Source organism: Triticum aestivum, chromosome 6D, assembly GCF_018294505.1.
Source record: "Triticum aestivum cultivar Chinese Spring chromosome 6D, IWGSC CS RefSeq v2.1, whole genome shotgun sequence".
NCBI lineage: Eukaryota > Viridiplantae > Streptophyta > Magnoliopsida > Poales > Poaceae > Triticum > Triticum aestivum.
Genome location: NC_057811.1, coordinates 433,703,972 through 433,714,969, shown reverse-complemented (window position 1 = coordinate 433,714,969; position 10,998 = coordinate 433,703,972). Strand labels below are relative to the sequence as shown.

Sequence of the window (10,998 nt, the reverse complement as noted above, 5' to 3'; positions counted from 1 at the left end):
ATGAGCTATGGAGAAGCGATGGTGGGCCCGGATTCCGACGAATGGCTCGAGGCCATAAAATCCGAGAGAGGATCCATGTATAAAACAAAGTATAGACTTTGGAAGAACTACTTGATGGTCGTAAGGCTGTTGGGTGCAGATGGATTTTAAAACGAAGACGAACAATGATGGTAAGTGTTACCATTAAGAAAGCTCGACTTGTCGTTAAGATGTTTTCCGACAAGTTCAAGGAGTTGACTGCGATGAGACTTTCTCACTCGTAGCGATGCTAAGAGTCTATTGGAATTATATTAGCAGTTACTGCATTATTTATGAAATCTTGGAGATAGGATGTCAAAACATTGTTTCCTCGACGATTTTCTTGAGGAAAGGTTGTATGTGATACAACCAGAAGGTTTTGTCAATCCTGAAAGATGCTAACAAGTATGCAAAGCTCCAGCAATCCTTCTAAGGACTGGAGTAAGCATCTCGGAGTTGGAATGTACGCTTTGATGAGATGATCAAAGATTTTGGGTTTATACAAAGTTTATGAGAAACTTGTAATTCCAAAGAAGTGAGTGGGAGCACTATAGAATTTTTGATCAGTATATGTTGTTAACATATTGTTGATCAGAAATGATGTATAATTTCTGGAAAGCATACAGGGTTATTTGAAAAGTGTTTTTCAATGGAAAACCTGGATTAAGCTACTTGAACATTGAGCATCAAGATCTATAAGGATAGATCAAAAAACGCTTAATAGTACTTTCAAAATAAATACATACCGTGACAAGATTTTGAAGGAGTTCAAAATAGATCAGCAAAGAAGGAGTTCTTGGCTGTGTTACAAGGTGTGAGTATTAAGACTGAAGGCCTAACCATGGCAGAAGAGAGAGAAAGGACGAAGGTCGTCCCCTATGCTTTAGACGTAGGCTCTACAGTATGTTATGCTGTGTACCGCACCTGAAGTGTGCCTTGCCATGAATTAGTCAAGGGGTACAAGAGTGATCCAGGAATGGATCACATGACAGCGGTCGAACTTATCCTTAGTAACTAGTGGACTAAGGAATTTTCTCGATTATGGAGGTGGTAAAAGAGTTCGTCGTAAGGGGTTACGTCGATGCAAACTTTGACACTAATCCGGATGACTCTGAGTAGTAAACTGGATTCGTATAGTAGAGCAGTTATTTGGAATAGCTCCAAGTAGCGCGTGGTAGCTGCATCTACAAGATGACATAGAGATTTGTAAAGCACACACGGATCTGAAAGGTTCAGACCCGTTGACTAATAACCTCTCTCACAAGCGAGATATGAACAACCCCATGGGTGTTGGATTCATTACAATCACATAGTGATGTGAACTAGATTATTGACTCTAGTGCAAGTGGGAGACTGTTGGAAATATGCCCTAGAGGCAATAATAAAATGATTATTATTGTATTTCCTTGTTCATGATAATTGTCTATTGTTCATGCTATAATTGTATTAACTGGAAACCGTAATACATGTGTGAATACATAGACCACAACATGTCCCTAGTAAGCCTCTAGTTGACTAGCTCGTTGATCAATAGATGGTTATGGTTTCCTGACCATGGACATTGGATGTCATTGATAACGGGATCACATCATTAGGAGAATGATGTGATGGACAAGACCCAATCCTAAGCATAGCACAAGATCGTGTAGTTCGTTTGCTAGAGCTTTTCTAATGTCAAGTATCGTTTCCTTAGACCATGAGATTGTGCAACTCCCGGATACCGTAGGAATGCTTTGGGTGTACCAAACGTCACAACGTAACTGGGTGGCTATAAAGGTGCACTACAGGTATCTCCGAAAGTGTCTGTTCGGTTGGCACGAATCGAGACTGAGATTTGTCACTCCGTATGACGGAGAGGTATCTCTGGGCCCACTCGATAATGCATCATCATAATGAGCTCAATGTGACTAATGAGTTAACCACGGGATCATGCGTTACGGAACGAGTAAAGAGACTTGCCGGTAACGAGATTGAACGAGGTATTGGGATACCGACGATCGAATCTCGGGCAAGTAACATACCGATAGACAAAGGGGATTGTATACGGGATTGATTGAATCCCCGACATCGTGGTTCATCCGATGAGATCATCGCGGAACATGTGGGAGCCAATATGGGTATCCAGATCCCACTATTGGTTATTGGCCGGAGAGGTGTCCCGGTCATGTCTGCATGGTTCCCGAACCCGTAGGGTCTACACACTTAAGGTTCGGTGACACTAGAGTTGTTATGGGAAATAGTATGTGGTTACCGAAGGTTGTTTGGAGTCCCGGATGAGATCCCGGACATGATGAGGAGCTCCGGAATGGTCCGGAGGTGAAGATCGGTATATTGGACGAAGGGTATTGGAGTCTGGAATTGTTCCGGGGGTACCAGGCTATGGCCAGCATGTCCCAAAGGGGTTTCGGAGGCCCCGGCAAGCGTTGGGGGGCCTTATGGGCCAAGGGGAACGGGAAAACCAGCCCACTAAGGGGCTGTGCGCCCCTCCCAACCCCTCTCACATAACCAGGAGAGGTGGGGGCGCCACCCCTAGGCAGCCGCCCCTCCCGGCTTGGGGGGCAAGTTTCCTAGGGGGTGGGGGCGCCCAAACCCATCTAGGGTTTCCCCTGGCCGCCGCCTCCTCCTCTAGGTCCATCTAAAGGGGCCGGCCCCCTCTCCCCTTCCCCCTATATATAGTGAGGGGGTGGGAGGGAAGCCACACCCTTCTCCTGGCACAGCCCTCTCCTCCTCCAACTCCTCCTCCTCCTCCGTAGTGCTTAGCGAAGCTTTGCCGGAGAACCACGAGCTCCATCGCCACCATGCCGTTGTGCTGCTGGAGTTCTCCCTCAACTTCTCCTCTCCCCTTGCTGGATCAAGAAGGAGGAGACGTCCCCGGGCTGTACGTGTGTTGAACGCGGAGGCGCCGTCCGTTCGGCGCTAGATCGGATCTTCCGCGATTTGAATCGCCGCGAGTACGACTCCATCAACCGCGTTCTTGTAACGCTTCCGCTTAGCGATCTTCAAGGGTATGAAGATGCACTCCCTCTCTCTCGTTGCTAGCATCTCCTAGATTGATCTTGGTGACACGTAGGAAAATTTTGATATATTACTACGTTCCCCAACAGGGAGCATGGAGAGGAGGTAGGGCAGACGACCAAGCCACGCTGGAGGCGTCGCTGGCGGCAGGGGACACGGCCACCGTACCGAGGAGGGCCTCGAGGGGGGGGGGCGGCGCGGCCTGGCGCCCATGCCCGACATCGGCCGGAGGCGAAGGCGAGCGGGACGGCGACCGAGAGGGCGAGTCATCCGAACCCTCCCCGTCCTCCGGCCGGCGGGAGCGGGGGTGGTGGCGACCGTGGTAGCCCCCACCGGTCCCCGGGTTGCCGCCGGGAGGCCCATCGTCGGTGAAGCGGGGGCGGCCGACGTGGTTGGGGGGCTCGGGGGCGATGCGGAGGTCGTAGCCCTGGTCGTTGAAGAAAACACGGACGGTGACGTGAAGCTTGGAGGAGTCTAAGCACTTGACCTTGACCCGGACCTCCTCCTCCTTGCGGAGGGAGAGCTCGTCCACCACCACCACCTTGCCCAGGATCCTGGACATCTGGCGGATGACGAGCTCGGACCGGGCGATGTCGGGGAGACCACCTACAAGGAGCCAGGCGGTATCCAGCACAGCCACCTACAAGGAGCCAGGCGGCATCTGTTTGATTTCGATGCAACTGAACAGCTCCGTACAATTTATCAAGGGAGTAAAGTGTCAATCCAAACTTCCACATCACCTCATCCTCCTGTAAACAAGGGGATTATTAATATAAATTATTGTTAGGGCATATCAGAATCTCAGCATCCTCAAGACTTCTAATTCAAAATTTCTGGCCACTAAAATATCCAGGCTGAATGCTGGGGTCCAATCCTAAAAGGGGGGCTCTGCCCATAGCATATTTGGCGAAGGACAAGATTTGCGCAGATCAAATGACAACAAGTGCAGTTATCATATTATTTCCCTCATTGGGAAGAGCCTTGAACTTGAAAGTAATACATGAAAGGTTATGCTATGATGTTGAAGATCTTAGAAAATTACCTTCCCATTAACACTGGATTCTTTAAAGTCCAGAAACCTTCGCTCTGCAAATAAAAGAAGCTCCCAAATGTCATCTCTTCCCTCTGCACTCTGGACCTATTATACAATTATTACAGTAATAGTGTCATATTAAACAAAAGACTTAAGCACATCGAATTTGCAGAGTGTGCGACACAAATAGGTCCAGTATCAACATATATACATACATGTGTTACCCATGTCAGCACTCGAAAGAATAGTAGAAGAGGAAGCCCAAATGCAAGAAGAGCAAAAATGGTCTTAGATGCCTTCAGAATCCGATCCAGTCCCAGTATTGCCCTGTGTAAGAACAATCCAATCACCACAGATGTATCAGACAAGACAAATGCACAATTGTATGAGTAAATTACATAAAATTCAAAGAAGACATTGGGAGTGGATTCCCAAAATGTGCTAGAGTGTCATTTTTACCCCCTAGACTCCATATCGGCAACTTTTGTATAGTTGCAGGGTGGACAGGGAATCTGCTACAGTTGCTTTAGCGTTTGTGTCTTACCCAAATCACACAGTTATCTATGCTACAGCTTACGCTTGGGTCCAATTGTCAGTGCCCATGTGCCAAGCCAATGGTACACGTCATCCAGCCACGTTGGCCACATCCTAAGCCAACCTCAACCCCACCCAGTTGTTGACGCCTCTTAAAGGCTCCAGAAACACCCGCTGCTGCACTGGCCTCTGCATCTACGCAGCCAAGCAAGCAGGAGGAATGGAGCCATGCACTACGTTGTGCCCCAACAACTGGAGCTTGCGCTGCACCATGGAAAAAAGGCACCTTGCATTCCTTTTCTCCCTCTGCTCTTCAGCAGATCTAAGTGACACTTAGCTAACCACCCAGTGTAATCCATGTGGAGGCCAGCAGCGGCAGCGGGTTCTGCAACACTTAACAAGCGGCATAGAGGACCATTGGAGTCACATGCAGCAACATCGATGGGGTGGCGTTGGAGAAGAGGACGATCACTTCTACACCTCTATTATCAAACAGGATAACTGAGCGATTTGGGTAAGTTGTAAATTCTTACTACAAAAGTTGTGGTAATGTTCTTTGGACATTCAAAAAAGTGCTTCTGTGGAATAGCAATCCCAAGGGTTGGTGTTTTATGCAATTAACTCTCTATATACATTTTAATCAAGAGGAAAGACGAAAACGGTATAACTTACTCCTGAAGATCCAGTACATTTGCCTTAGCAACCTGATCCAGTTCCAGAATTGACCTGCATAGAACAATCCAATTATCTGTGGTGGGAAATAGACAAAATAAAGGTGGTGGAATATGCAGCATTCCGCTCTTTAGCACAACGCACGATATGAAAATGGAAAGAAAAAATATATCACAGGTGGGATTTGAAACGTTTGGCCTAAGATATGAATGTCAATGCCCCGAGAATATGTATAATTTGAAGTTCAAACAACCCGACCTCTGGATCTCCATCAATGCTTCCCCTGATGCATGTTGTGGCAATGTTTCCTTTGAAGGTTTCTCAGAGAAGGAAAGTAGTATCCTACAAATCCAGGAAGCAAACATTGGAATTAAAGTGCCAAATATTTTAATGATATTTTGATGAATTTGAGAATGAGAAACTTAAAAGTTTGCTTTCAACAATCAGAACAAGTAAATCTTGCACTGAATATTCATTCAGCAACAGTTTTATATTCATTGTGGGTAACACAGTGAAATTTAAGCTAGGATAAATGTCCATTCATTCAGCAATATTACTAACTAATTTTTTAAGCATGGAAAATGCAGACTGCCTTCCATTCCAATGAATAAGGCGCGCATGCATTTCAAAATTCAACTTTGACCATGAATTAAAAATGCATGCACATTATTCATTGGAATGGAGGGGGTATGTTTTATTCAAAAAAGAATCACAAAACAACATCAGAGAATAAAAACCTGCGCAGTGACTCTTCAGTTTGTCGGGCATATTGTTTTTCCATTGCAGGTCTATCTGTTCGCTTCATTGCCTCAAAAGGCCCCTCTCCAACAGAAATGATCTAATTATTGTTAAGAGAGAAAAAAACTGTCAGGGTGGGAGTAGAATGACATAACTGATTTCCAAAGGTAAGGAACTATATAAACCAGCTAGTAGCAGTGAAACAAAACAAAATGGTCTCACATATTATTTTAATGAACAATGTTTAGACTACTGCGATGCAGATGCAAATTAACAAGTGCGATGGCTCATATACAGTCATCTGCCAAAGTTTGCTACAGATATGCTAATACTGTGCCCAAAAAGCACATGTAAGCTGCAAACAATGCGCAAAAATAGCATACATCCCTTTTCAGTTATCCGAATCATAAATGTTGGTCAGAGCCATGGTGCACAAGTGGACTAACAAACACATGCTACAAAAAGTAGCTCACAGAAACATACTCCCTCCATCCCAAAATAAGTGACTCAACTTTGTACTAGCTCTTTGAGTCACTTATTTTGGGACGGAGGAGTATATTACAAGTAGATGACCACTAAAATGTTGTGTCCCCATGAAATAGCTTGATTTTCTTTCAGTTTACTTGCACTAGTCTAACATACAAGATAAAAAAGATATATACACAAATTAAGTATCTTACTGGTTCAACAGGATCACTCCAGAATCTAGCGATGGAATCCTTAGCATGTCGAACCAAGTTACGGTCGTCAGAACTTCCCATCAAGCTACTATGGCGTAATAGCCATAGAGAACATAAAGAGAAACCAATTGCTCCACATGTGTAGGGTAACCAGTATAAGGTCATGTGTGTTGGTTTCTTATGCCTTGAAAGCTGCCATTACCAAAAAATAACTTTGCTTTAGACAAAATGAGGAAAATGACTTTGCATAAGCATATTTACTCATAGATATTTGGGTTTGAACACATTATCCGTAGGTGATTCAAGCGCTTAATTATGATATGAATAGACGGTTGTATCCTGATTTGGTTAAGTATGTATAACAGGTGAAGAAAGAATTACTTACCAAAGCGGAAACAAAATTATCTAGCTTCTCGATGTTTTGATAGATCAAACCTATAGCATTTGCTGAGAATGCATCTGTCCATTGTGAACTATTAATGTCAACTTCTGGCAATCTTTTGAACTGAAGTTCAGACGAGTTTCCATCATGTGTGAATAGAGGAGTCGTTTGCCCCTGAGAATATATAGTTAACTAATTAATTATTGCATCAAAGAAAGAAATATAACATACTTTAAGTATCCAAATATACTTATAGAAAGCAATACATACCCCACCCGCAATTCTATGCAATTCCTCCAACTTGGGAAAGACATGGTTCAAAATGATAATTAGTGTATATAGCGAATCGCAATGACTTCCAGTTAATCCTTCTTTGCATATATCTGCTTGCTGATAAACCTGTCGAAGAGGAGAGGCAGAATTTTAATTCATGTACGTATATGATAATGATAATGTGGTCATGTGACACAGAGGAATATCTAATAGAGGAATAAAGATGGGTTGAAAAATTAACTATAGTAGGACATCAACTATTCTACTTCAGTCAGTATAGTACCGCAGCCATGTTGGTACTTTGCCATTAAAAAGTAAAAACACACTGAACTTACAAACCTCGGCAAGAAAAGCAGCCAAGCAGCGCTTGATACTCATCAGGACATCCATGTTTGTTGAGATAATATTATATGCAGACTTTAAAAGGCCCTGCGACGGACCTCCGTTGTCGTTCCCAAGTCTAGTCAGACGTGGGCATGTTGCTTCAGCAAAAGCACTTGGACCTCTTTGAAATATCATGAAATACATTGTCTGTGAATATGAACCCTGGAAAAGAAATCAACAAACAGAAAAATCAAATTAAGTAGAACAAAAACAAACATAACCAACTTATCTGTGTACTATTACTGATAGTGTAAAGGAAGATTTCTGTAAGAAGGTGTTACCCGGGCCTTGGACTTCCAATACTTCAAATCTTCCTCAATACCGCGCAAATAGGACAGCCTGCGTTGCATAATTTCCTCCAAGATGACACAGCCAATGGGCTTGTTGTAAAAATTCCTGTAAATATCATATGGTAAAAAAATCTCAGTTTTTCATACAGATCAATGGGGTAGCTCAAGGAAAGTGATGTGTTTGCAACTTTGCATATAGCGACTAATTCCACAAGACATTAGTACAACTTCTTCACAGATCACCAAGAATCCGGAAAATTTTAGTTGGTTCAGGCCAAAGTCGAGAAAGCACGAGCACGGCAGTGCTCCAGCAAAAGCCTGTACAGAATAGGAGGCACGCCAACTGGAGATGGGTATTTCTTTTTGACAGGTGGAAGAAGAAGGTTTTTCTCACCGGAGAGAAAGATCGACGGAACTGTGGACAGGGAGCGGGAGAGCAGGGCGCCGGCGCCGGCGACCGCCGAAGAGACGGTCGAAGAGGGAGTTCCATCCACGAGCGGGTACTGGCGGCAAGGTCTCCATGTCGATCGAGTGCGCGGGCGAAGGGGGGGACTGTCTTTCTTTTTTTTCTACGGGACCCTTATAGTGTTTTTATTTTATGATACTGTATAATATACTGTAGTGTTTTTACGGGACCCTTATAGTATATGTCTGCCGCACAGAAAAAGGAGTGGATTAGGATTTTAATAAAACTACACAAACAGGAGATGTGAAGACTCTAAGCAATACACGATGCTCAGCCGGCCGGCAAGGCTGCAAAGCAAACTTGCTGTTAGACTTTAAAGTTAGCACGTGATGTTTCATTAATTAGCACGTGACGTCCCAAGCGGCCAAGAGGCGGCTTCTTCCCCTCCGCTCGGGATCTGGGCTGCCGCGGGACGGCCCACCGACGGAGGCGCCGGGCTGGTGCAGGGCTTGACGGCGCGACGGCGGGCGCGTGGGATGGCGGCAACGTCATCGTACGACGGCACGGCGCCGCTCTTGTGCCCGTGGATGGTGCGCCAGCTGCACAGTCCTCCTCTCAGGTGGTTGAGCGAGGGGCGGCCTCCGGCCAGATCTGCCCAATTCTGCGGCGATCGGGGGATGACGCGTACAATGGGCCGGGGGGGGGGGGGGGGTGGATGCAAGTCCGATTGCGTCTCTAATGGGCGGTGATCCTCGCTAGTGTGCGACGGTTCAGCTGGCGTCATGTGAGGGTGGTCGCGGTGGCTGGGCTCGTACGTGCCGGCGGCGTGGTCCTGGCGGGATGGCGTCGGGCCTGGTGTGATGGTGCTGCTTGGGCTCCCCCGGGTGGTTGTGGGGTGGCTCTCTACTCTCTTGCAGCGGTGGTCCGGGTCACCAGCGGGCTGCGTCTGCCATCGTGGCGACCCGTATCTGTTTTGAGGTGGTGGATGGCTTTCGGCGGAGTGCAGGTGCAGGGGGTTGACCTACTCCGTGTTGGTACACCTTTGCGTTAGAGCTCTCATTCCTGCTCCATGCGGCGTAAGTCCGAGTAGGTGCCCTTGGGGAAAATATCTGATGCACCTGAGCTTGTGGTGCTACCAGTGCACCGGACTCCTATTGTGCTTTTAAAATGTTCAAAAAATTCTGAAAAAAATTAGCACACTCATACAACATTAATTTAGGTTGTTGTTGGGGAACGTAGTAATTTCAAAAAAAAATCTATGCACACGCAAGATCATGGTGATGCATAGCAACGAGAGGGGAGAGTGTTGTCTACGTACCCTCATAGACCGTAAGCAGAAGCGTTATGACAACGCGGTTGATGTAGTCATACGTCTTCACGATCGACCAATCCTAGCACCGAAGGTACGGCACCTCCGCGGACTACACACGTTCAGCTCGGCTACGTCCCACGAACTCACGATCCAGTAGAGCTTCGAGGGAGAGCTTCGTCAGCACGACGGTGTGATGATGGTGATGATGAAGTTACCGACGCAGGGCTTCGCCTAAGCACCGCTATGATATGACCGAGGTGGAATATGGTGGAGGGGGCACCGCACACGGCTTGAAACAATCAACTTGTGTGTTCTAGGGTGCCCCTGCCCCCGTATATAAAGGAGCAAGGGGGAGGCCGGCCAGCCCTTGGGGCGCGCCAAGGAGGGGGGAGTCCTCCTCCTAGTAGGAGTAGGACTCCCCTTTCCTAGTCCAACTAGGAAGAGGGAAGGGGGAAGGAAAGAGAGGGAGAGGGAGAGGGAGAGGGAAAGAGGGTCCGCACCCCCCTCCCCTAGTCCAATTCAGACTCCCCTTGGGGGAGGGGGCGCCACCTCCTGGGCTGCTGCCCTCTCTCTCCCCTAAGGGACACTAAGGCCCAATACTTTCCGGGGGGTTCCGGTAACCCCTCCGGCACTCCGGTTTTCTCCGAAACCACCCGGGACACTTCCGGTGTCCGAATATAGTCGTCCAATATATCAATCCTTATGTCTCGACCATTTCGAGACTCCTCGTCATGTCCGTGATCATATCCGGGACTCCGAACTATCTTCGGTACATCAAAACACATAAACTCATAATACCGATCGTCATCGAACGTTAAGCGTGCGGACCATACGGGTTCGAAAACTATGTAGACATGACCGAGACACGTCTCCGGTCAATAACCAATAGCGGAACATGGATGCTCATATTGGTCCCTACATATTCTATGAAGATCTTTATCGGTCAAACCGCATAACTACATACGTTGTTCCCTTTGTCATCGGTATGTTACTTGCCCGAGATTCGATCGTCGGTATCTCAATACCTAGCTCAATCTGGTTACCGGCAAGTCTCTTTACTCGTTCCCTAATGCATCTCTCGCAACTAACTCATTAGTCACATTGCTTGCAAGGCTTATAGTGATGTGCATTACCGAGAGGGCCCAGAGATACCTCTCCGACGATCGGAGTGACAAATCCTAGTCTCGATCTATGCCAACTCAACAAGTACCATCGGAGACACCTGTAGAGCATATTTATAATCACCCAGTTACGTTGTGAC

At 46.6% G+C, this 10,998-nt stretch overlaps 1 protein-coding gene and 1 long non-coding RNA gene across 2 annotated transcripts; both read right to left on the bottom strand.

Moving 5' to 3' along the window:
- Positions 1 to 6,011: 6,011 nt before the first annotated feature.
- On the bottom strand, positions 6,012 to 7,240 carry LOC123141860 (uncharacterized). Its single transcript, XR_006470438.1, has 3 exons — positions 7,076 to 7,240; positions 6,691 to 6,882; positions 6,012 to 6,110 (listed from the first exon to the last, which is right to left on the bottom strand). It is a non-coding gene; the product is annotated as an uncharacterized lncRNA (long non-coding RNA).
- A 24-nt stretch (positions 7,241 to 7,264) lies between these two features.
- Positions 7,265 to 8,581, bottom strand: LOC123142659 (protein DGS1, mitochondrial-like). The gene is made up of 4 exons (XM_044561471.1): positions 8,414 to 8,581; positions 8,011 to 8,125; positions 7,685 to 7,891; positions 7,265 to 7,471 (listed from the first exon to the last, which is right to left on the bottom strand). The coding sequence occupies exons 1-4, from the start codon at positions 8,539 to 8,541 to the stop codon at positions 7,265 to 7,267; spliced, it is 657 nt and encodes a 218-aa protein (XP_044417406.1). The 5' UTR covers positions 8,542 to 8,581.
- Positions 8,582 to 10,998: the final 2,417 nt, after the last annotated feature.